This window comes from Numenius arquata, chromosome 5, assembly GCF_964106895.1.
Source record: "Numenius arquata chromosome 5, bNumArq3.hap1.1, whole genome shotgun sequence".
In the NCBI taxonomy this organism is placed as follows: Eukaryota; Metazoa; Chordata; class Aves; order Charadriiformes; family Scolopacidae; genus Numenius; species Numenius arquata.
In genome coordinates this window covers 56,649,603-56,675,484 of record NC_133580.1, presented here as the reverse complement: position 1 = coordinate 56,675,484, position 25,882 = coordinate 56,649,603, and the positions used below count along the sequence as shown (strand labels likewise).

The following is a 25,882-nucleotide window of genomic DNA, read 5'->3' as shown; positions in this document are numbered from 1 at the left end:
TGCAGAATGAGGCCAAGTTTTCCTCCCACCCTGTCTGACTTGTATTTGAGGAAGACATACTTGTTTCTGTCACAGAATCAGCAGTTTCGGCAGTTTTTCAGGAGCTGGGATTGTGCCCAGTGAAGCACGCTGGGGATTGCATTTGTGATTATTCCTGGTAGATGCTGACTAACATGCACCTGCTGCTCAAACAGGTCCCAGTCAACATACTGGTTGTGGTCTGGGTTTGCTGTTGTCTCAGATGTGCTGATTCATCAGAACCTCTCCCCTTGTGTGTCTTCCCCTTTCTCCTGGAACAGAGCCCAGACCCTACCCTCTCTAGTAGCACAGGGTTCCCAGGAAAACAAATCACCCTTCGTTAATCACCTCATAAGGCAGGCATTTAATAGTCCTCCACCTCTGGTGGTCTCCAGAGTGTAAATAAAGGAGCTGAGTCATCATTTTCACAAATGTGGAACTCTACCTAGTCTGTAAAAAAGAATAAGAGCAGAAAAAGATTTTTTTAAATACACTGTACATGGCCAGTTTGACCTGCTTTAGCAAAGTGTAGCCAAAGACTAGAAAGATGCTGACCTTTGTCAGTTAGATTTGGGGTCAAAGAAAAATTCACTAAGGGCTAAATTAAGAAAGCAGCAGTCTAAAATTTAGTTGAGGCCATGGGCAAGTAAGTATGCAGGAAGATACTGCACAGGGGTATGCTGGAAATCCCTAGCAAACTCTCTATGGTGTAGCTTCTTCAGCAAGTGTTAGCTCCTCATTTAATTTGTGGAATAAATTAGAAGCAAAAGTTATTTTGACTTTTGTTTTTAATTTGACTTTTTACATCCCTAAAGAAATAAAATTGCTGGTGCAAAGGAAGAAACTGTAATGGCAGTCTCTCACCTGCTCTGATTCTAGGAATAAAGACAAAACCAGTGTCTGATGCTGTCCTTCACCTCCTGCCGGTCCCTTCAAACCAGCTGCTGCAAGTCCATCCATTTTAATGATTCTCTGCATTTAATACGCCTTTGCTAATTTTCAAGGACTCAAGCAATGCATTTCTTTACAGGTGATTAATGAAATACACAAAACAATATCGGACTGAGACTGTCCTGAATTTTCTTTTGAGCACAAAAAAATATCCAGTCTGGTGAATATAACCTAATAGCACTTTGAATTGCAGTAGTTGGTGAAGATCCTGGTCAGAAGCATAGCCTCACCAAAGATGTGATGCAATTACGCAGTAGACCACACTCCTCCTGCTTGTCTTCAGCCAAGAAAGTTGAGGAAATTTCTGTGCTGGGGGTTTTGCTGAGCACAGAAGGAGCTGGGACCCATGGACCAAGTCTCACCTTCTACTGCTGAGCTGTAGCTCTGCTGCTGACACCTTGGGATACACGTGGGCCTACAGGAGGGACTCCAAAACCATTCAGAAGCAAATATTAAAGACACTTCCTTGGGAAGTGCATTTCAGACATCTCAAACTAAGGAGGGAGCTGGACGTGGTCCTTCCCTTCCCCGAGGTGGTACTTAAAATGCGAGTGCCACCTCCTTGCTGGCAGCACTGTTTTAAAGACTCGTCCTTACCCACAGAGGAGGGCTGTGGCCTCTGCAGCCTCCTGGTGTCATGCAGTGTCCTGAAACAGACTCTGTAGCTGCAGAGAGGAACAAGGGTTGGGATGCATCTGTCTGCAGCGTGCCTCCTATTAGCAAGTCCTGCACCTCTCCTATTCACAATATATAAAACTTCTTAAGTTTGTCTTCTTGCATATGGTACCTTTTTCACCCACAGTTGTACCATGCAGTTTTGAGTAATGTTATTACAGTGAGCTGGTTTAGCACTTCAAAAATAAAGTCAGAATGAATATTGGAATGTTTAAAAGGTGTATTGGACAGTTTAGATTGAGACAGCAAAGAGTTGTCCCATTTAAAGCAGATTTCTTGCTATAACTATTTCAAGGAAATATATTTTTCATGTTCTGTGAAATGGCTAAAAGATTTTAGGGACCATTTAATAATTATGTGCAGTCCAAGGAGATAAATAGGACAACAGAAAATGAGCATTTCAAAATTCAAGAAAATGTAGCATGCAGCGATGGTAATTTGGCAGAGCTTACACAATAGATTTCATTTTTTTCTGAACAGAACAATAATTGAAAACTGACTTAGCCTCTTAAATAAACCAGTGACAGCTGGGAAAAACAGCAGATTGGCCCTTTGTGCCTGTTTATAGTAGATTTTGGCAGTGAGATAGTTGATGTAGTCTCTATAGGATGCAGCTATTATGTCTTCCAGATGTGCTTGACCTTTATCTTGGATAAAAAAGCATCTTGCCATAGAAACTATCAATTTATATACTCTTAGCCCAGGTCACCAGCTTCTTAAAGATGCTGAAAAAAACCCTCATGATGATTATGCTTCCGTTGCTGTTCAGTACAGATATCTGACTTGCGAGTGCTTAGATTTTCAAATGTGAGAGCATAATTTCAGCTCAACGTGCCTGTAGAGCTCCTCTATGAGGAAGATCTGTAATGTGATAAGGGTTGCTCAGTACTAGCAGAGGGACATTTAGGAAGTCCTTCCATGGTTAGCTGCTCACAGTGTGTGGAAGTAGAAAGAAAAATGGCAATAGCTTCTTCATAGGTTGCCTTTTATTATTTACTTATGTGTGTACAGGATGATGCTACTGTTTTCTCTGTCTCTTTGAGGGAACTTTATCAAACACAGTTCCCAGCAAAGAGTTAAACTACAGACAGCTTAATGCTAACATTCCAAGTAGTTGAGAAGAGCATGGACCACCTTGTACCCATTGACTCCATGGGACACGAGCAGGAGTCCTACCAATGCCAAGCCTGCATCAATGTAAATTGTCCCACTGGCAAAACTCCAAAGCCAGGAGAGAAAGAAAAAGAGCCTCTGGCTATAAATGTACTTGAGACAAAGGAGGATTTCCAGTATGCTAGTTTGACTGTGTCAAAAACTATAGAGGCACTCAGATAGAGTGGCACAAGAACAGAGTGAATGTCATACATGAATGTTTATGGGGAGGAGAATTAAGACGTAGTGGAGTAGAGGAGAATGGGGGAAATGGATAGTGCTGTGGGATGAGAGGAAAGATGTGGGAATCCTGGGCTTGGCTTGGCAGCACAAAGGGGGAGGTTGAGATGGTCACATCAGGTTGAAGAGAGGACTTTTTTTGGTGGGATATAAATTTTGATGGGTTGTCAACAATTGGAACAGGCTGCCCAGGGAAGTGGTTGAGTTGCCATCCCTGGAGGTACTTAAAAGACATGTAGATGTGGCACTTAGGGACACGGTTTAGTGGTGGACTTGGCAGTGCTCAGTTAGTGGTTGAAGCTGATAATCTTAAAGGTCTTTTCTAACCTAAATGATTCTATAATAAAGCAAAGGAAGATGCTGAGTGGTTCGTACTTGCTGCCACATGTTCATGTCTCTGGGCTGGTAGCTGAAAAGCCATGGCTCCCTGGTCCCAATGGTTTTGTGGCATCTGTCTAGCTGAGTTAACCCTATAGTGACTGAATTTATTGCTTTTCCCTTTCATATAGGCCAGATGTGATGTCTCCTGAGACATAATACAAGTTCAAGTACAGCAACCCAGGGTGGAACACTAGCTCAAAGAGCCACACATCCTGGTGAGTGCATCTCAGACACCCCCAGTGCAGCACTGCAAATCTCCTACCACCCCCACATACTCCTTTCACCATCACCTGAGCCAATATGTCTTGGCCTCCTATGACCAGACAGGCTTATAGATGTGTATCTGTCACCTGATCTGAGGTGTAAGGTTCCCACAGGGCCACCTCATGATGTGACTTTGTATACAGATGCCACGTGTTGAGAATTTAAAAGGTTAGACGTGGGTATGACAGGGCAGACTAAGGTTACAGCAGAAGAAACCTGGCTGAAAGAAACACTAGAGCCAAGCTGCGTGAGCCAGTGGCCCATCAGTATGGTCCACTGGCAACAACGATGGATGCGATTCTGCCCTCTACATTGCTGTGGGACAGGAAGGTAAGCTTATAGAAAGGTGGGGGTATACAAATGTGAAGGGAAGAGACAAGAGAGGGGCTGAAAAACTTTCTCTCGTGTCCATGTTTTACCCGAAGGTAAAGATTTTGAGATCTTGCAACACAGCAGCAGGCCAGTTGCAAAGGAGTAGGAGGATTCTGGAACATAGTTTCTGGAAGATCATGTAGCAGTGTTTCTGCAACTGATTTTCTGAGGAGTTGTTTGTGGGAAATTTAAAAAGAAACAAACCCACGGTAATTGTTCAAATTGGGCCAAAAATGCACACAAATCAGAAAACATTGCTTTTCAGTGGCTGTCTTCTGGCTCTTCTACTGAGACAGGAGTGCCAGCTGGCAGCAGAGGGACAGCGGTTTCTGAGATGTTGTTTCCTGGAGATAGGAATGTTTTAGGAGAGGTGATAGGCAAGGCACAACTTTGCTTCACCACACTGAGCCACTGGTGTAATGTTGTTGGAGACCATTACTTAGTTTTGCAAAGTAGCCGCTCTAAACAGAGCTTTCTTCCTGTATTTAGCTGAGACCACCGAAAGGGATGAATTCTGTCTATAAATCCCTGTTTCTTTCACCGTTGAGGAAGATGTAATGGTACACACACCAGTTTACTCATATTTGGGACAAATCATTTTATAGTATCTTTAAATCATGAAGAAAATCAGGGAAGGCAGTAAAGCAATATGGTAAAATGTATTTCAACAGAATAACAAATATGTTGAAGTAGCCAAAAATAAAATGGAATTTGACAAGTGGGAGGAGAAAACAGCTATGTCAGCTGTTACATTGCTGCATAAACAATTTAATGCAATTATAAATCTGCTTCTGGTCACACTGTAGCATAGATAAAAAGGTTTTTATCATACACTCTTCCTCTGCTTTCATCAGAAGTCCTCCTCTTGAATCACAGGCTGCTTTGGCAATTTGGTAACATATGGCAAGCTGTGTTTACGGAGTGATGTGCAGATGTTTCAGCCCAAGCCTCCACAGATGCTCTTCTCGTCTGGACCACTGGGGATAGGCAGGTGCCGTCAAACCACATGGCCGGAGGCACTGGGTTCAGGCTGTGCCTTAAGCTTTACGCTTGCCGCTAGGAGGAGAACCACAGCTTGTTTTCTTCATACCCTCCTTGCAACTCTTCCAAAATCTGTGCCATTGCTGCTCAGATTTAACCCATACCCGTGATCTTTGCCAGATTTAATGAGTTTTACACCCCATCACTCACATACTTAATGAAGTTTGAGGACAAAGAAACAAGACTTTTCCCAAACTGTTAGACCAGCTGGTGACGCGTCAACGTGGCCTGTCCAGATGTTATGGCCCAGCTAGAGGATAACAAAGCACTGTTTTTATGGAGCTGTTGTCCTTGGGTCTTCTCCCTCCCCAGGTTCCCGTGCACGTGGGCTCGGCCAGCGCACACCCCTGATGCTTTGGAGGCAGCTTCCTACATGATGGGAGGCTGCTCCCTTCTCCTTAAAGCCCCTGGACCCTTCATAAGCTGAAAACCTTTGGCTCAGGCACCACTCCTTTCTATAGATTGTCTCTTGGGGGGGTTTTGTGGATTAAGTGTTGACTTGCTTGCTTTGCCCCACACAAGCACTGTAACCTGCATGAGACATGGCACAGTTCATACAGGTGCACTCTGTAGGGAAATTTGTACACTGCATAGGAAGGAAGGAAGGGCTTTAGACAGAGTTTGCTTCGAAGTGTGGAAATGGTACAATGTAATAATTTAAAACACATTGCAATGTGCCTAAGTAATTAGAGAGGGTGTATGCATCACAATGCAATTTGCATTAAGCTTTCAAGCTTTTCAAAGCATTTCTAGTTTACATAGCTATATGTTAATCCACAGACAGTATATAGTTCTGAATATTCTCATAGCAACCACAGATCAACAAACGATTTCCCTGGGCTATTTAGGCATACCACTGCTCTTAGGTCCTCTGATTTTTAATTAAAAGGAAATAGCTCTAAACATCTTGAGGTAATTAAAATGATAATACCTTCTGTAGGATGCATTTGTTAAAGTAATTCCCCTCCGTGATTTTGTTACTCAAGAATATAACTGCAATTTCATTAGACAAATGAGATTATCCAGGGTTTTTTTTCATAAACTTAAAATGTAAAAAAGGCTTGCAGTTCTCTGCAGTTCTTGAACGTAATAAGAGAATTCCCTCTCCCACATATTATAGTATAATTCTTGAGATAATGATCTTATTAACCTTCAAATTCTAATTAATATACCATATCACAAATGGTTCCTTATTATCCCTTTGTCATTTATAATGCTTTCATAAGGAGCTGATTACTGTGGTAATGTTATGACTCCTTGTTAAAAAAATATACATGCACACCTAACTTTACACATTTATTTCTGGCTGAATTCTGACAAAAAGAAATAGCAGCCAGACGGAAAACTATTTGACTAAGCCTGCTTAAAAATTGTTTATTTCTGAACACACATGCATGGATTGAGCTTTGTAAATGTGTGTCTCTGTGTGTCTGTGTCTCCGTGTGTGTGTGTATGAAATCTGTATCTTTAAAATGAAGATGTTGCAACATGCTGCAATGAACCACTGGATTCTAGAAGTTTTTAGAGAATAATATTATTCCAGGTGTTGCCTAGATACATATGGAAGCAAAAAACAACTGAACAAAAATTGCCACAGATGTAATTACTTAAAGTAGCAGTTTAAGGAGAGACTTCCACTGTGGATGAAAGCGTACTGTCAGTCCCTCTGGTCCTTATGTCCAAACTATCTCTAAATTTTAAAACTCCTTCGATGTTTCTGCAAAAACTATTGACTTTCTGCTCTCTCATACAGTAAAACTTACTCATAAAAGTATGTTCCGATTCTTTCCTCTGTCCTTGGCAAATGCACCTCTGTCCTTATCATTTCCATGCCAAATACAAGAGATTATTTGCACTTTCTCTCAGCACAGGACCTTGGCACTGTCCCTTGCTGTCTGTGTCTTTCCACTGTCTGCTATATTAGAGTGAGTATAAATTCTTGGTCTTTACCCTAAAGGCTCATCATAGCCTAATCCTAATTTTGAAACCTTTCATTCATTGATAGGGAATTTACTCCAGCCTCCATGATGCCGTCCTTGATGCCAAGTGCTGGCTACCTGTTTTCTCATCAGCTTCCTTTCCAAATTAGGAAGTTCTCAGAAAATTTCCAGAGAAGTTTCCCATTAGCTTCTTTTACATTTCACCCTTAAACTCCCCTTTAAGTTTATAGGGAAGTTTTATAAACATGTTTATAAAACATTTAGCTAAAAAAGGCAACCGGAACACAGAGATTGCTGCACATATATGGTGCTTTCCAGTACTGACATATTAGTTTGTTCATAGTGCATTATTTCTTGTCTTTTACTTAAAATGCAAGGTTTTGGAGATATATTTGTGAGAACTTTGTAACAGCACTTAGGATGGTAGGACCCTGGTCTGTGATTTCATCTCTCTCACGTTAACAGTAATCCCTCCTCCTCTCTCCACCAAGAATCCACACAAACATGCAACAAAAAAATAAACAGATTTCTAGAATAACAGCCATGCCTACCTGTTCCAGTATGTTAATTACAACTTAAAATTGAATCGGTATTCAAGAAAAGGTCCCATTTAAGGACTAGCACAGATATAGTGAACCTTGTCTTGAAGAACAGCTTTTGACCATCATTTTGACATCTTGAGTCACCTTGATTCTTATGAGGCAGAAACATCCATGAGTGAGTCCATATGGGACCTTTTAATTGTTTTTCTTAAACTAGTATTGCATCTCCGAGTGGAAATTTGAATACATATGAGAATCATTCTGGTAATTCAGAGGTAACATGACGGTTCTGAGAAGTGGTAAGACACACCCCAATACTAACAATGATGCTATCATGCTCCTCCCAAATAAAACAGACAGTAATTGATCATGTTGTAAATTGAACATCTAAGGAATGTACCTTTCTGGAGAAGTTTTTGCTCTCTAACCGCAATTGAAGCAAAATACAGCATGACTTTCAACTCTGAGCTTTCCTAGGTCAAAATGAAAAAAACAAGAAAACTATTTTTTTTTTCTTTAAACATCTAAAATCCTGTCTTGTGAGATTAGCTGGTGAATCAAGTTTTGGATAATATTATTATGGGAGAAGTCAAGCAAACAGAAAGATGACTCAAATAGTTTAGTGCCAGAACTATTTCTTAACGCAGAGGAAAATCATCCTTTGGTTGCATATGGAACCCTCCCACAATGAACAGGGAGCCTGGCAACAGAAATAAAACTGCAAATGCTCCAACTTTTGCTGTAGAACTGGCCTCACAGCTGAAATATAATGAGGAGACACCAGAAAAGTGGACACTGTCTGAGGAGGAAAAACCATAACATGGCTAAGTAACGCTGTGCCTGTTTCTTTGCTTGTCAAAACAGACAACCTGGAGATGGAAAGGTAACATTTTCTTGAATTCTTTCTCCCCGTCAAAAAAAAAAAAAAAAAAAAAAAAGAAATCCAAAACAAAAAGTGACCCAAAAATATAGAGGAGAATTGCTTGAACGTGTTCTTGCTCTGAGCACGATGGACTATGCAGGCTAGGAGTGGATTTCTCCTGCTCAAGTAGAGTACAGCAGGATGGCACTGTACTACCTCCAAAGTATCATCCGGTGACAGTTGTGGGGCCACTCTGGAACAGAGCCCACCAGTGACACCAAAGAGTGGGTCTGAGTGGGTCCGTGCCGATGGGTTGCGCCTTGGGTGAGCAACAATCAGTGTAACCGACTGCTGTGAAAAAAATACTTGTTTTTCATCTGCTGTAGCGCGCAGCTCAACTGCGCGAATATTCGTGTGCTGAGCGAAAGACTGGGCTGACACTTGCTCAGTGTCGGAGGCACTTGTGGGTTTCTTCCTTTTTATGATCTTGTCAAAGACCAGATGGTGGTACCCTTCCTCAGGCAGGAAAGGTAGTTATTCTACAGAAATACTTTGTGAAAATTGTGCTCCCACCGCCCCGTGCTTCTGGCTGTGGGACTTATCCACAGCTTTGGATTGGAACAGGATATGCATTTTCTGTGGAGCTGGAAGACATTCTTTTAATAAGAATTTGTAAAGAGATCAAAACAAGCACAGAAACCCAATTCCACCCTATATGTATCAAAAATAAATTTACAAGTGGGAATACTCCCCAGGAGATCTGTTTTTCCTGGCTCCTCCATCACACTAGTGAAATACAGCCAGTGCTCAGTTCTGGACTTTGCAAACACTCATCATTGATAAACGAGACAGAAAAAGCCAAGTGTTTGTGTGGGCTTAAAAAAAATCATTATTTAATGACACTCAGAGAAGTACTTTTTTGGAGGGCAGTTCAAATGGCACCAGCTGTTCTGAAAAGGAGATTTAAAGGATCTTGGTACAGCATATAACAAAACCATAGACCGCTGTTTGGTCATCCCAAATAAAGTGTGTATTTGCACACACTTTCTTTCAAAGTAAAACATTTCCTTAAATCTCGCTAGTGATCAGACACAAATTAGATTGTTTTGACATTCAACATTTTGTTCCACTTTTGGATGAGCCGATACTACTGTAATCACATCATATTTTAAGCTCTTCTTTGACATGCTAAACATTGAGCTTGTCCAGTTTCCTGTTGTAACACACTTTTCTTCAGCTTTGAAGTCAATACTGTTGCTCTTTTTATTATTTTTTTTTTTCTGATTTGTGCCCTGAGGAGGCAGTAGTCTGGCCCTGCGAGCAGAGAGTTTCTGCGAGCAGAGAGACAGAATTGTTCATAGAAATTTTCAGTTCCCACCACAGAGTTTCCATTTTCCAGGCAGGCTGGCACTTTTATGGGTCTAACTTTGGATGTGGCTTTTTTGAAACTAGGGCTAGACAAGAAAAAATTCTCTGATCGTGTCAAGGTTGTAAGGATCACACCTGTTCTTACTCCTCCTGTGACATTCCTGTAACTTTTGAAAAATTGTAAACCACATCCTTCTCTCCCAAATACATCAGTGCAGGCCACTTGTTGAAAGTGATCAGTCAATGTAGAGAAGAAAGCGTTCACCTTGTCTCAGCTTTGTCTGACCCAGACTGACAAAACCTGTTTTTATCCCCATATTTTTGAAGGAGCTGCTGCATACTTGAGTCAGCAAAACCAGGCTGTTTTTAACTTCTGAAGCATTTCAGACTATGCTGTACGTCAAGTCTGTTTTCACCTTTATTTACCAGTCCACCAATTCCGCACAGATTAGTAAAAGAGATTTTCCAATTACTTCCAGCTCTCTGAGGAAAATAATCAGCAGTGGAAGGTCAACGATTTCTCCCCTGATGGCTTTCTGAGATCTTGTCAGTCAGGAAGCTCCTAATCCAATTAAAGTGTGTTTCCCTGGTAGGATGCTGATTTTTTACTCATAGTGTCATGTAACACTAACTATGGTGTCTTAGCAGTGTATGTGTAAATTGCATGTCACATACATTCAACAAACGGAGTCTGAGAATACTTGGGAACTCCTCCAAGTGTGAAATCAGGTTTGTCTGACACAATCTATTTTCTATAAAATTTCTGATCAATATTTATTGTATTACTATTTGCTAGTTATGTTTTTAGTTGGATCCTCCTTTAGCTTTTCCATTATTTTGTTTGTGATAGAATCACGTTGATCAATTTCTAGTCCTTTTAAAATATTGGTATAATATTCAGCAAACTCTAATCTAGTGTAATTTCTTTGATACCTTTAAGTGTAACAGAAATGAGTATGAGTAGGCCATTCAAGTCTTCTGAGTCAAGCTTTCACAATCTTTTGTTGCCAGTTACATGGGTCTGCTGAATTTAAACTGTTTACCATAGTAAGTGTTGCTTAACATCCTCCTGGGTTACTAAGCGACTGGAAAGTATTTCTTCACATCCTGGTGATAAAAGCATGTAAATACAGAGCAGATCTACTTGTTGAGTACTTTTTTTTTGTTTTTTTGCTTCATCATAAACAGTTTTGTCATCACAGCTCTTATCTTTGCTACAGGGAATGACATCTGTCTATAGATTCCTGATTTGATTCTTACATTTTACAAGACTAATGTATTATGTTGTTAAAAGAGGTTTTGTTCCCAGACAAGGCTTTCCATTGCTAATGTACTGGCTGCCCCAAAAGACCTTGTGCAGGTGGTTGGGCCAGTGCTCTATGGCATATTGGTGTTAGAGCTGCTTTTCTCTGGATGCTTGAGAAGGTGTCCTGGCCCATGGATCCCCTGTTGAAAGCATGAGGCACATCTCTGTCGCAATCATGGGTCTGACCAAACTAGAGCTCCATGTTGGGCCTTCCACAGGCTGTTTTCCAACTCCTGGTTCTCTCTCTGTGGCAGGTACCCTGCAAGCAATTGCCCTCCTAAACAAAATTGTCACTACGAATTGATGTATTTTCTCTATCAAAGGACTTACAATTTTAAAGTATTCTTTACATAAAGGAGGAATAACATTGGATATTTTGTGATATGGCAAAAATGAGTTTTTGGCAAAGCTATGAGTACAGAGAAGATGACCAGCAAGTGAAATGAGTTGGGATGGCACTCTGCAGAAGGATGGAAGAACATGGGTAGGTGAAAGGGGCTCTTACTCACTGACACTGGATCTTTGGAGGCTTCTTCAAATCTCAGTTGACTGTAGTTCCCAAATAACAATGTAAAAAAATGTGTTAAGTTTGTTTCAGGAAATCCACTGGGAATTGTTCTAGCTGGTCTATTCTTTGACAAACACAGTGAAGTAAATCCTGAGGGAAACTGCGTTTATTCGAGAGCGACTCATGCTGTGGGAATGCTGAACAAATGCAACCAGACCGCAAAAAATTTGGGAAAGAAAAAGGCAAGGTAGTCAGCAGAACTGTTGCTCTCAGCAAAAACTGCATTCATCTCTCTTTCTGCCTCTGAAGGGAAATGATGTGAAATGCTCTGCTTGTCTTTGATAAACCTGTGACTTGCCTTGCTTGGAGAAGAGCGAAGCTTTATGCTTCTATTCCCACTGACAGCATTGCGGGCAGCCTGCTGTGATCACAGCTGACCTTCCCTTGGCTGGGCCCGTCTGTCTCAGATTATGCTATCACATGGAGGTCTCACGCAGCTAGCTCCCCTTTGCTTACGGTGCTCCTTAGGCCAGTGAACCGAGCTGAAATGGTCTGGAGCCTTACCCTGATCTCAGGCTAATGAGAACTGGGAATAACAGAACATTGCTGAGGCCTGTGGAGGTACAGCACTACGAGAGGAAAGGCAGACCTCCGTGATGTCCATATGGCTGCATCTGAGAGGGAGACCGGTCATGCTGATAGCATGTGCTAGTATTAAATCACCACTCAGGTCTGAAAACACATTAAGTCAGTAAAGAAAATACATGAATAAAGACGAACAGGAGAGAAACTTGCTACCCTGCAGAACGCGTGATAAATCACTTATTACAGTGGGAAAGAGGCTTTCAGACAGCAATGGCAACACGTGAGTCTACTTATCTCTGCAGAAAACAAGCACCTCTGGGAAACCCGTATCCACCCAACTGCAGCTGTAGAGATGGTAAGGCTTCCATCTGACTCCCTAAGCCTTTCTCCTGACACCATGGCTCAAAAGGTGATGTGAAATATTCATGTACTTATCTTGCCACCCCAGCAAGGGAGGTGTGTGCATTCAGTGTCCTAATGCACAGGAACAATTTGGTTTTTTTTCTGATTGATAGAAAAGCGTTTTTTTGCTTTAACTGAGTCTCATCAGCAGAAATATCACATCACAGAGGAAACCAGTTTGAAATACCCTTGGCTGGTAGGAGGTTTGACAAAGTGAAAAAGAAGAAAAATGCCACTATCCAGGAGACAAGCCATCACGGGCACAGGGAAAGGCTGGGGCTCTTGCAGGCCTGCTTGGATTCAACTTTCTGGTGGCAGATTTAGCTGCCTCCATGTAGTAGCCTGAAAGGACATACTCCCAAGGCAAAACTGTTTGTGACTGAAGCTATTTGTCAGCCTTTGACCCAGTTCCCCAACCAAGTTTAAATGACACATCCAACTTTTTATTTGGTGTTTGAACTGGGAGGGAAATGACTTCTGTTCTGACAGAGGCCTCTTTTATTTAATGTCCTGTAGCAAGGAACAAACTGCATATAATAATGACATCTTGTGGTAGCTGTTGAATTATTGCCCTATGATTTATTAGAGAATTGGATGCCAAATTTCAGGAAATCTTTCTCCCTCCATGCTGCAGCTTTACAAGTTCACACTTAAAATTGCTGCTGCTCTGAGAAGCTTGATGTAGAAGACCTCTAGAACCTTTGGCTTACTGTTGACTTCAGAGGAAAAGGATAGTTTGCTCATTTGATTACACAGGTCTGGCTTAACGTATGGGTCAGAAATTCATAGTCATAACTGATTAAAGAGTGGTTACCCAGATACACATACAGAAAACATCAGAGCTTTGATAATGACTGAGTGCAGCGTGGCTCTGGCCCACAGAATGGTCCTGCCTTTGCTGCGCCGTGGCTTTGTGCCGGGTGTGATATTAAAGGGAGATAGACTTTGCTGGCAGCATGTAAAGCCCGACAGCTGCTGACACCTGGCATGGGGCTTGCAAACAGTCTTGATGAGCAGTCACCATCGCCCCACAGCTAGGGCTGTGGGGATGTGGGGTGTCACAAAGAGTAAATCCCTGAGGCCTCACTGCCCCCCTGCTTCGCTTTTACTCATTTCAGCTTTGGTGCTCGGGTGTGGGTATCCAGGCATCCCATGAAGCTCTAAAGCTTAGTGCAAGCTGTGTGCAGCTCCTATTAGTGTCTCTAATTGTGACATTTCACCGAGTATCCCGTTTTGCCTGCCCACCATCACATTCTTGCCGATGCACTCTCTGCAGTGCTTCCTCTAGTCAAAGTTAGAAGCTTTTCAGAACAAGCAGCACTTTCCTGCCAGTTTGTACAGGCCTTATCAGCACGGAGGGACTCAGCTTTTATCGGGGAGTTTGGATGCTGACTAAATAGTCATAATAAATAAGATTAGCAGGAACGGCTTAGGGATTTATTTCTACAGAGGTGTCTGTCGTTCCAGTCGTGTTTGGTGGGTATCTCTGGGGCTCACTGGGTCTTTGGTTCTGTTTTGTGGTGACAAAGCTGATTTCTCAGGGCTTTTTTTGGATGAAGGCGGCTTAAGCTACATGTCAATCACTTTTGTTTTTTTCTCCTGGGCTACAAAGGCCTCATAAATAGACTTATACTTTATATGCAAGATTTATATACAGCTCTGTCTCCCAGCTGTGAGGAAGGAGGTATGAAAAGACCATACCACTTATGAAGAGCTCAGAGGTGATGGTGAAATTGCCTGTAAGCAAAACAATGCCACTGATCAGGTGATGGTACAGAATGTGGGGTGACAGACCAATGCTACTGGTCTCTGCGTTTTATGTAGCCGGGCATCTCTTACCCCATTTGCTCCTTTCTCTGTCAGAGATCCTGGTGCTCACGCTGGATATTGGGCACAATGTGCTCTCCCTACTTCCTTCAGGTCTGTACAAGTGTGAGCAGTAGGCACCTGCTGGATTCCCTATTGATACAGAAAACAGATGAAGATAACTATGAGACTCCATGATTCCGTAATATATACTGACAAGTATTTAGCTGTATTGACCCTTTTTTTTTCTCCCATGGATGATGCCACCTATTGGACATTATTGAGGCAAAACAGTTCAAAAAAAATATACTGTTGGTTTTTTTTCTTTCAGCAAAGGTGGCTAAACTTTTGATAGCTTCCTACAGCTCAATAGTTAGACAAAGAGTTTCTATTAGGACATTCCGAGTTATGGCACCTCATTAGAAAAGAATAAAGAATAGAGGTAGAAAAACCACAGGTAACACTGACTACCTCTGGCAAATAAAATGAAGTTCAGAAAAAAAAAATACAGGCAAGGTTTAACAAGATAGTTTATACCCATTTTTCCAACGGGACTAAAACCAACAGTTTTGGAATTTGGGGGTTTTTTTGTTTGTTTTTCTTTTTTTTTTTTACTGCAGTATGTTGAGAGTGATCATCTTTAATTGACCTTGAACTTGTGGCAGTAAAATTATTAAGATTGAGAGGCCTGGCTAAGAAGTTATCTTTACTAAAAGAACATCCCTTTTGGCTAAAATCTAACAGTCTGTGATTGTTTCCAACTCCCCACTTCCATGCCAAGAAAACGTGGGGTGTGCCACTACTACAGCCCCCACCAAGAGCCAGCTCTTCATATTGTCATGTTATTTGGTCTATGATTCCTTAGAATTGTGACAGCTAGACAGCTCCCTCAGGAGTCCGTGCCTCCAGGGATGGAGATCTGGCTTTGTTAACATTGAAATGATTGCTTTTCCTCACCTCTTTTTTTTCTGAAATGGTATATAGGTTGGGTCTCTGCAATCAGTTGGCTATGAACAGGGGAGCACAGGGGGAGATGCTCACCAAATGTTCTCTCACCACAATCATAGTTAATAAAGCTTCTGTCTGGCCTGTCCTAAATTGTACTCATGTTATTCTGCACTTGGGAGTTCTCAATGGACTTGATGGAATCAAAGACGACTCTGCAGAACTACTTGGTCACATCGCGGCAGTCTGTAAAGACGTACAAACTTTCATATATTGACACTGTAACAACAGACGAAATTGTAAAACCCCACAAGGACAAATGTCTGATTCTGCTCAAGTAGAATTCAACACTCAAGTACTGAAATCACATTTATTCAGTAGCCCAAACCATAATTCACCCTTGATTAGGCATAAACAATACTGTATTTTTTAACTTATAAAATAATCTCTTTGGCATAATAGGATTGCTCACAACAGTAAGGGCAACAGGAATTAGGTTTTAACAGTAGTTCAGTTTATAGATACAACAAAGGAAAAAATGAATTTGCTTTTCACAGCGTATCTAAAACATAAAATATTCTGAATTTTCAAGCTTTGTTAGTGTCTCTTCCATTTGTGAATAAAAATATCTGACCGTTAATGCAGCTGAAAGAGAAATACCTTCATAGTTCAATAATGCCCACCACTGTTGTATGTTCTTATAAGACCATATTTATAATAATTTGAGTATATTCTGACCTAAAAGACAGATGCAGTTTCTGTGTGTCAATGTATCCCAGGCTTGATAATGATACAGCCAACCAAAAACATATATAAAACTTACAAGTTTCCATTGCCATACATTTTTTTAAAAAAGATGTATAAACGAGTTGTTTTCAATTAATTTTATCTACAGAATTATACACAATTCAAAGACAGATTGTCTAAAATCCCAATCCTCTCCTGCATCCAAAGACCAATCAAGTAGTTTAACACACAGGCATATGAAGTACATCAGAATATCTTCACAGACTTCAAAGGGGCTGTCGAAAATTATTCCCATCCCTTAATACAGGTTTATCGCTGTTGGTGTTCTTGATGTCTTTTTGCTTTTTTCTTCAAATTCTCTTTTATTTTGTTCAGTTTATTCATAATCCCTGGTGGGAAACGTTTTTTAATTATTAAACATCTGTAATATGACAATAAAGTCAAGAGACAGACTGGAACATTTCTTTTATAGAAACTTTGCAAAGCAGTGATCATAATGAATCTTCATTTTTTTGTATTTAATTGAGAAATATGAATAGTGTGCAGATGTGTTGCTCTTGCTCCTGTCATTATTATAACAGTCCCTGAGACCAAGTTGGACTTGATTTCAAAGTTATTTTAAAACTTGGCACTTCCCTATGAAAATCTCTTTCATTTTCATTGTCTGACATATGGTCTCATTTCCTCCTGATGTTTGAAATCAGGGATCCATCTCAGGCCCATCTAGCCTCCTACAACTTGTTTGGTTTACAATCTTGAACTCAGCCTGCCTGTAACAGGTTTATTAATACAAAATTCTGCCCACCATGAAGGTCTGTTCAGAGCTTTGTTGCCTTGAAGGATCTCTGCCCACATATTTTTATATAACTGAAAAAGAATAATAAAAAGTATTAATTTATACAGAAAATAAAAAAAAGAAAACTTCTGCAAGACAAATTATCTATCTTATTGGTTGAAACGACTGAATTTCTAGGTAACAAATATGAATAATTATGTACAGGCAAGAATAAACACAAAGATAAAGCACAAAATTTTGAAGTAGTGTAAACATCAGATAACTGTGTAAATCATTTGGACCATCCTTGGCATAAGAGCAGGAAACCAGTAATCTTTATATTCTCTTGTTTTCAACTTGACATGAGTTGTATTATCAAAGGTAGAAATTTGGAAATCAGGTTTTTAATATAACCTAATCTTTGTTCTGTCCAAACCTGAAGACTGTGTCTGAAAGCACTCATGCATGTCTGGTTTTACCTTTATTTCAACATATTTCTGGAAAGTGACACAACTTCTTTCCCAGATGTGAACTGTTCGACCTGAGCACAAGAAATTCCTCTCTCATAAACAGATTGTTAATTCCTCATCTTCATCAATTTGCAATTTTACGTGGAATGGTTAAAAAAAAGTGCATGGGAAGTAAATTCTGCAAAAGAATAATTTTAGCAATTCTTGGCAGTGCATAATTAACCGAAGCTTAAAATTTAAGTAACATTATAGAAAGATGAGGAAAGGAAGGCCATATTTTCAGCAGTAAGTTGGGAGTACAGTATAATACATTATTAATGTAGTATAAAAACAGTGATGTAAAGCAAAAAGCATTTTCTTCCACATGAAAAGATAGCTCGGCCCTATGTATTTGAGATGATTAAAATAAATATTGAAATATATTTAATAGTAAATACATTTTACCTTGATTACATGGGCTAGTTTTAACTATTTATTCCACTCCAAGTTCGATTTAATATTGTCTAACAATTTTTAATTAATCTTGAAATAAATGTGGCGATAACTTCACATACTTAAACTGAGATTGCCAAAGCTTCTATGAGGAAACAATGTCTACACCATCTAAGTTTCTTTGAAAGAGAAACTGAATTCTTATTCAGTGCTTAGAGCTGCCCATAACAAATTTGGAAGTGTTTCTTCTGTTCTGATTATGATCTGTGGCTCATGGTGCAAGGCACTCCACTGCAGTACAACATAGCTTATCCTGAATTAAATTAATTTTCCCGTTATGCTTGGATAATCTATCCTTTACCATGCTGTAATTTTTACTAAAATGTTTGCATTGGTTTTTACGAGTTGCAAAGATAGCAACAAATAGAGAATTAAACATAGACAGCCAGGAGTCAAGGAGCTTTATTAAGTATTTTCTTTGAATGAGGGATTGGCAGCCTTTTTTCAAATTTCAGTTGAAAATATTTACACAAGTTGAAAACCACAGACTTAGAGGCAGTTCAGAAAACCTTCCTCAATTCTGCAGCACATGGGTTGGATATCACTGCCTGAAATTATTTTCTCAATGTGACTCAATGAAATGACAAAAACCTTACCAACTATTTAGCACACAGGAAGTCAGTAGTGTTTAAGAGTTCTATTGGCATATCTCACATATTATATTCCTAATATTAATCTCTAATATTAATTCCTAATATTAAAAAGTCTCTGTGGCTTCTGTATTTGTGTGAGCTAAGAGCTAGCCAAGGAGGAAGTAGCCAGATCATGACAGCTTTATTAGCTGCTGATAAGAAATCTCCAGTTGACCGCTAGAAAGTGGGTAGTACTCTAGGAACAGATCATGGTGTACTTGCACCATATTTTATATTCCTGCCTATAGCATTTGCTCACAGCTTCTATTAGATACAGAATAATGGGTGAAAATGCACTTTTGGACAATACAGATATTTTTATCATTCTTACAGATGATGCTCCTCTTAGAGTGAACTTTGGAGCTTCCCTTCCATAACCTCTTTCATTAAGTTAACCCTCCAAAATATACAAAGTTTCCAGTGATGATTACAGTGCTCTTGTTGAGATGGCTGATATGTAGAGCTAGTCCTTCCTCCTTTATTTGTAGAGACTGTGTTACCAAAGTTAATCATTCTGTTAGGTCAGCCTCTCCTTAGAAACATCTGGGCTGCCTTCTGTATTGCTTGATTACCATGGGAACGATGGACAACTTTAGAGATGAAGACACAGAGAGAGAATATTGAAAAGCATTGAGTACACTTGACTCAGCAATCCTGTCAAACCTCCTGGCAGCCTCCCCAGGCTCTGGTGATTCTCTACAGGGTCTATCCATGCTAAACCAAGCTATCATACTGTGACGCCAGTCTCTAAATAGTAGTTGTCCCACAGCTTGGCTCGGCTGATTAGGTTGGCCAGTAAGCAAGAATTTTGGTTTGCTGAGACTTTGGAATGAAATACAACTCTTCAAGTATGTCAAGGGGAAAAAAAAAGCAGAGGGGGACCATAACCTAGTATTGCCAGATCCACAGTGAACCCACATCCTCAATCCTGCTTGTAGGTCTGGTTATGATACCTCAGAAAGGACATGGCAGAACTAGGAAAGATACACAGAAGGAAAACAAGGCCAGTCACAGGAATGAAAAGGCCCCCCAGATAGTAAGTGTATATGGCATGGGACTAGAAAGTAATTTTTCACAATACTTCAATTACGGAGATTTCAGTGTCATGTCAGTGTCATACAGCCAAAAGACAGCTGAATTTGAAAATGGATGAGAAGAATGAATGGAAGGTAGATACATCTGTGGCTATTAAACAGAATGATACAAATGCAACCTATGGCTTGAGATATCATCTTGAACCACCAACTGCCAACAGCTGAGACACCAAGGAAAGAACACTTCAGTATTTCATCTGTTTCATACAGTGTTTTCCTTGGCCACTGTCAGTGACAGAGTGTTCTGTGAACTGGATCCAGTACGGCCATTCTTACGTTATTGACTCAAGATTAAGATTACCGAGATGCCTTGGGCAATGCTGTACCTTGCACTGGTTAGTACAAGATACTCTGTCACATCCTAGAATTCCCACTGGATAAACAGAATTCTCAAAGAATTGTGCAATTTCTGATATAATTTTTAACTGGAACAAGTTTTAAATTTTCCTTTCTCTTATTAAAATAAATATTTTATGAAGAATAAACAGAAAGAAATAATTTCTACACCATTTACATGGACATCACACAAACTGGGTGTAACGTGAATACCAACAGAGGCTGCAAAAGTCCCAGGCAGAGAAGAAACACACCTTACAACCTCCCCTAGGCATTAAGTTATATACTAAAGATATGTTATTCCTTAAGAATCTCAGGAGATGGTATAATTTTTATTTTGTTGTTCAGCAACACCACAAGAGCAAACTAAAGCAATACTATATGAGTTTCCCATTGAAGCCTGTCTCCAGCAAATGCAAAATGTCATTTTCTGCTGACATCAATTTAACTACGGTACCTTACACTGAAAAAGTGTCTCCCTTTTATTTGGTAGCTGTGAAGTGCCTTGGATATGCTATGGCTATTTACAGGCAATAGCCTTCTTAATGATTAAACTTACAAATTTTAAAATGGGTTTTCTTACCTCTCCACTAGCTTTACCAATGGGAGAGTTGAGAATGAAGTCAGGAGGAGCAAAGACATCAACCAAGGCAACTGCATCATCTTTCAGCTGTTTAAAAACAAGACATACATTCAGCAACTTCTGCAGTTGTCTATGGCTATCTGTGAACTACAGAGCAGCACAAAGATTATTTTCATAAAGTACCAGCTATTGGTAACTTAGGAGACATCCACAATAAGGAGTCTAGATTTATTTTGCAATTTTTCCTCGCAGTGTAATTGCCAAAAAGAGTCTGCATTTCAAATCTTTTCTTCCTTCGCTTAGGGGTTTTAAAACATTTTAACCAAGATGATACCATTTACACACATAAATCCATGTATTTTAGAACTTTAAAAATGTAACTTTCAGATTCTTCGTTGAAATTTTACTTACCTACAAAGAATATGGTCCAGTTTGAAAAGCTTTTGTGCTGAGAAAACAAATGAGCTAACACAACAATGAAATAAATAGAACTGGACTGCAGTATTTCACTGGCTTTCCAATGAAGATTGCTTGGCCACAAATGATAAGACTGTTATTTTGTAAGATATATTGTTTTTCATTTTTTGGTAAATAAAATAGGACTAGATTCAGGGTCGATGAGTTGCTAAACTTTACAGAAAGTTATTCAGAAACTGTTAATGTAATATCCTGCTAATTTACCCCTTGAAGTATAGAATAACGGATACATCTTTTTTTTCAGTATTTATATACTATATTATTATTTAATCACAACAAACAATACTGAAGGCTTACCCTGTTGCAGAGCTCCAGAACAGCATTCTGAATAAATCTACCAGCTTGTTCACCTGAAGCATAGCCACCTGCAAACACATTCACAAAGAAGCTTATATCAGTTAAGATCACATTGATACAATCCTTTTACAAAGCAGTTTATCAGTTTAGTATTAAAGAGACTAAATAGACTCTTCTGTGTAATTGGATTGACTGTCTTTCATTAATGAGTTGACTGCAGAACTGTCAAACTAAGACATTTGAAGTCTTTTGCATTAACAAGCTACACTACAACACTTGCTGCCTATACCCTGTCCTCTCCCCACAGCACTGGACCACATCAAAACTTGTGAGCCCTCCATCACCTCTGAGCTAGGTGAGAGTCTTCTGGGTTAATTTGTAGCTCCAGGTTCCTGCTCCTGAAATTTTGTCCAGAATGGTTGTTTTACATTACACCAGCAATAAGAAAATGCTCTAATCTAAATCATAATTGGGATTCCCTCCCCCTGCCAAGATACACTATGGGAAAAAAATTCCTAGTCTTTCAGTTAGGACTTTTATAAAATTACATGAACAGTATATTGAGGGAGTGATCTCACCTTGGTAGAGCACAGCCAGGTGTTTACTTAAAGACCAGAATCCATACAGAGCACTGAGATTCTTAAGCACTGGTTGCAGAGTAGATGGTATGCTGGGATCATGTGTGTAGTCATGATATCTTTGTAAGACTGTTTGTTCAATAAAAGCAATGGCTAGTGATCGACAGCAGTACACCTTAGGAAACAGAAAACGAGGATACTTAGTGACAACATAAGGAACCAATCTTCAGCTGGTGCAAAATGGCATTGCTCTGGTGAAGCTAGTGGAGATTTGTTGATTTAGATCTGCTGATATAGCTTGAGGCTAAAGAAAGTCTAAGAAGAAACTGAATAAAATCATTTCCAAAATTTCTTTACAAAGGTTAGTCATGAAATGCCTCATGAAATGCCTCTTAGAAATTAGATCCTAATTTTCTGCTGTGTTCCAGTTTGGGTACTCCCTTATACCAATCAAAGGGAGCACAGACTGTACACCTATTACCACTGTAACTTGGCAGTTGCACCCAGACTGTATGCAATCAAGTAGCTACATCAGAGAGAAGACCATACAAAATCGGGTTTGCTGACTTTAGGATCACTAATAAACCCATGCAACTCTAACAAAGATAAAGGCAAGTTCACCTTTGTTTAATACTACGCACAATTTTATAAGGAGGATGCAATCTTCAAAGTGGTTCAGTAACCTATTGAAAACTTACTACAGTCCATTCAAATAATAAATAAAAAATCTGACCATGTTAGCATTAGTGCATTCTGTTTATGGATTGCAATAGATTGTAGTATGTTTTGAAAGAACTATCCAACTAATCCTTGCCAATCCTCTGATCAGAACGGCAAAGGTCATTAGTTACTGTTAATACGGACTATAAAACCTTAAGTGATTGTACTCGCATAGGAAAACTTCTTTGCCTTATATACTTCACCTTTGCTGTATCATGGTATATGTCCTACCACAAAATAGACTGCTGACTGGAAACATTCTAGTTGGTGAACAGAAGGGGGATATAAAACCGTTGTTGTTGTGGCTGATTTGTTGCAATGCTGTAAACTGGTGTTTGGTTCTAGCCCATTTGTCCAGTTTTGGTTTTTTTTTTCATTTAGAATTAGTTGATTACTTTTCCTTTTTTCCTTTGAATACTTGCATCATCCTTGCATTTAAGTCCACTGTGGGGTTTAAAAAAGGCACGTTCCAAAGATCGCTGTCTCTCATTTGGTAGCTGTTTGGTGGCATACTTACGTCCAAGCTCAGATACAAGTGTGAATGGCAAAATAGCACACCTATTCTCTCCAGGTTTAGGGAGGACTTCCCCTTACTAGATGGACTTTTTTAGACATGAGTGTCAATTCCTTAGTCAGAATGAAGTAAGTCTCAATATCCCAAATGAAGCATTAATTCCTCATTCTTCTCCCCTATAATTCTATTTTCTTCTTTACCTTTGCTTGCACTTCTGTACTGTTTCTTTCAGGCTATCCCCAAACCAAAATAGCCTAGGGATAGGCTAGGAATCTCTTCCAGATCTCCCTAGCAAGAACAAATATTATATATTAGTCAGTCACTGGGCTGACAGAAAAGTGCTTCTTGATGCCCAGAAAGTTTTAAATCAATTATGTAAATGTCTTTAAAGCACAGCTTGTAAATCATTTTCAGATGTTTTTGAGGCATGCCATTTAAAATAAAGAATCCCGCCAACCTGAAGACAAATTTTAGGGAGAAAAGAAAACCTAATGACCTAAGGTATAACAATGTCTATCTCCAAAGCAGTTGTGTGCCTCAGTATCTTTGAATTTTAGCACATTTGAACATAAAAGAGAAGAGAACCTTCATACTTCTGAGCAAACCATTCTCTCTAACACTCTGGCTCCAGCACCGGCCTCCCAAGAGCTGGCCAACTGACAGGCAATCAGGCTTGAATTTCTGGCACCCATTTTGAATTAGACCCTGAAGAGTTTCTCTAATAAGCTGCTTCTACAGTAAAAACAGGAAAGATTTCCTCCGCTCTACCAGGGGTTTCACACAGACCAACCCCTGTTGAAGCCAGGCTGGCTCTTTCTAGGTGCCAAGTTGAATATTCCTTCCTGATATTTTTTAATGAGCTTTGCAGAGAAGGTGAACGACACTGGCCATCTTCAGGGAACAGGTCTCCCTCCCCAGTGACAAATGACAAGTGTTCTTTCCTAGGATGCGAGCCAGTTTTTCTCATGGAGGTAACGGAAGAATTTGGGGAGCTTGGGGATATACGCTCATAACGCTGCAATTTGGAGTTAAGCCATTCCTAGCTGTTAAAACTCATTGGTGAGATAGTGGATCTGCTGTATGTAGATTGTCAAATGTTTCCTTTTCAGGTTCCAATGCTGTCAGTCTGGTATCTTTCATGAGTACTTTGCACCATAGAAATTAGAGATGGAAAAGACCTATTAGGTCATCTAGTTTACCTACCTGCCAGAGCAAGATTCTTTCCTACAGTATGTATTTGGCCACAAGAGCAGATGGAGATGTAATAATCAGATGCTGCAGTAGATTTAATAGTAGTAGTAGACTTAGTCTTCAGAAGTTGTGCTATCAAAATTAAAGACATCACCAAGCACATGCCTGCAAGTTTTCTGAAGGGAAATATACCCTGGAAGACTTCTGCTGATGGTAACTGTCCTCCTGCTATCATGTTCAATACAATGCACATGGACAGGTATTAAATTTTATTCGTTATCTGATTTGCTGCTTTATGCTTGAGGAAATGACAATTCATGACACAAGAAGATAAAACTAATAGGGTCTGACAAACTTGGATGAAAATAAGTAAATAAAATAAGAAAGCTGAGTAAGTATTACCTGACAGTTATTCTTTGCCTCAAAATCACTTCGCCCAGACTGCTTCTCCTTGCTCAGCTTTAGGTCACTTTCTCGCAGGAGGTAGCAAACCAGCCATTTATATGCTGCTAAAGGAACTGTGAAAAAGAGAAAATCAAAATTCTTAACATTCATATTTATAATGCAAGAAGTCACATGCAGATGCTACTGCAGTCTCCATTTTTGTTACCCGAGATGAAAAGTGACAGAGCTAATTAATCAATCCGTTAACATGACACTTTGCCCATTACTGTAGATGCAATAAATAACATCTAGGTAAGATGGTCAGACTGTAGCAGTGAAGACATACCGTGCCTGACCATACACTAGTTCAAACTGACCCCAAGCTAAAAGGCAAGGTATATCCACAGCTCAATTTAGACTTCTGACTTGATGAAATTTTTTTAGCTTGTTATTTTCTTCCCATATTAAGACTTAGGTCTGCAAGGTATCCAGTCTCTTCTGAGAGTACAAAAACAGAAGACAGTCCACATTTTGTGAAAGCACATGACTTTAACATTGCAAAAGTGGTTGAACGTAATCACATTTGAATGACCTGCTTTGTAGAGAAGTGCATTATATTTTTAGAGCAGCCTGGAACTATTAAGAAAAAAAAGTGCTTTAGCTTGAAGTCCTTGTAAGAATCCTGCTTGCTTGTGTCTTAGCTTAAGATTTTATGTAGAATATTATTTAGGCAACTGTGAATGTTCACATGCTGCCTAAATTCAGGCACTTAAATTAACAGTCCAGTTTCTAATAGAATGGAACAATAAACAGATTCAGATATTTTTAAAACTATAGTCTGGTTCAGTAGGTATTACCAAGGAGGAGAGAACATATGCTTAGGTATCAGTTTGTGCTCTGCTGGATTTCACAAGTTGGAGACATACAACAAAGAAGAAAGCAAGCAGTTGTTCTGAACTAGTCTTTTTCTTGTAAGTCTTTGTATTTTGAAGCTACTCAGATTTTACCCCATAGCTACTATGATACTATCTCACTTGGTACTATGCATCACTATCTGGAGTTCAGCTTTTCTGCAATTATTTGAGCACTGAAGTGCTTACCGGATTCTAGGAATCAACTCATTTGCCCCTTATATATTAAGACTGGAGTTTCCTCCCCAGTATGTTCTCAGTTTCACAGATTCACTTTTGCTCAGTGCTGTGTCACTATCTCATTATCTGTTCATTTCTTTGTT

The 25,882-nt window shown here is 39.7% G+C and overlaps 1 protein-coding gene across 1 annotated transcript in view; it reads right to left on the bottom strand.

The window, feature by feature from the left end:
* Positions 1-15,721: 15,721 nt before the first annotated feature.
* Positions 15,722-25,882, bottom strand: part of ACOX3 (acyl-CoA oxidase 3, pristanoyl) — a 37,080-nt gene continuing 26,919 nt past the window's right edge. The window contains exons 14-19 of the mRNA XM_074147340.1: positions 24,667-24,782; positions 21,840-22,014; positions 21,262-21,329; positions 20,488-20,574; positions 16,911-16,972; positions 15,722-16,494 (exon numbers count right to left, since the gene is read on the bottom strand). Coding sequence (XP_074003441.1) covers positions 16,482-16,494; positions 16,911-16,972; positions 20,488-20,574; positions 21,262-21,329; positions 21,840-22,014; positions 24,667-24,782 — 521 coding nt within the window. The 3' untranslated portion in view covers positions 15,722-16,481. The remainder of the gene's footprint in view (positions 16,495-16,910; positions 16,973-20,487; positions 20,575-21,261; positions 21,330-21,839; positions 22,015-24,666; positions 24,783-25,882) is intronic.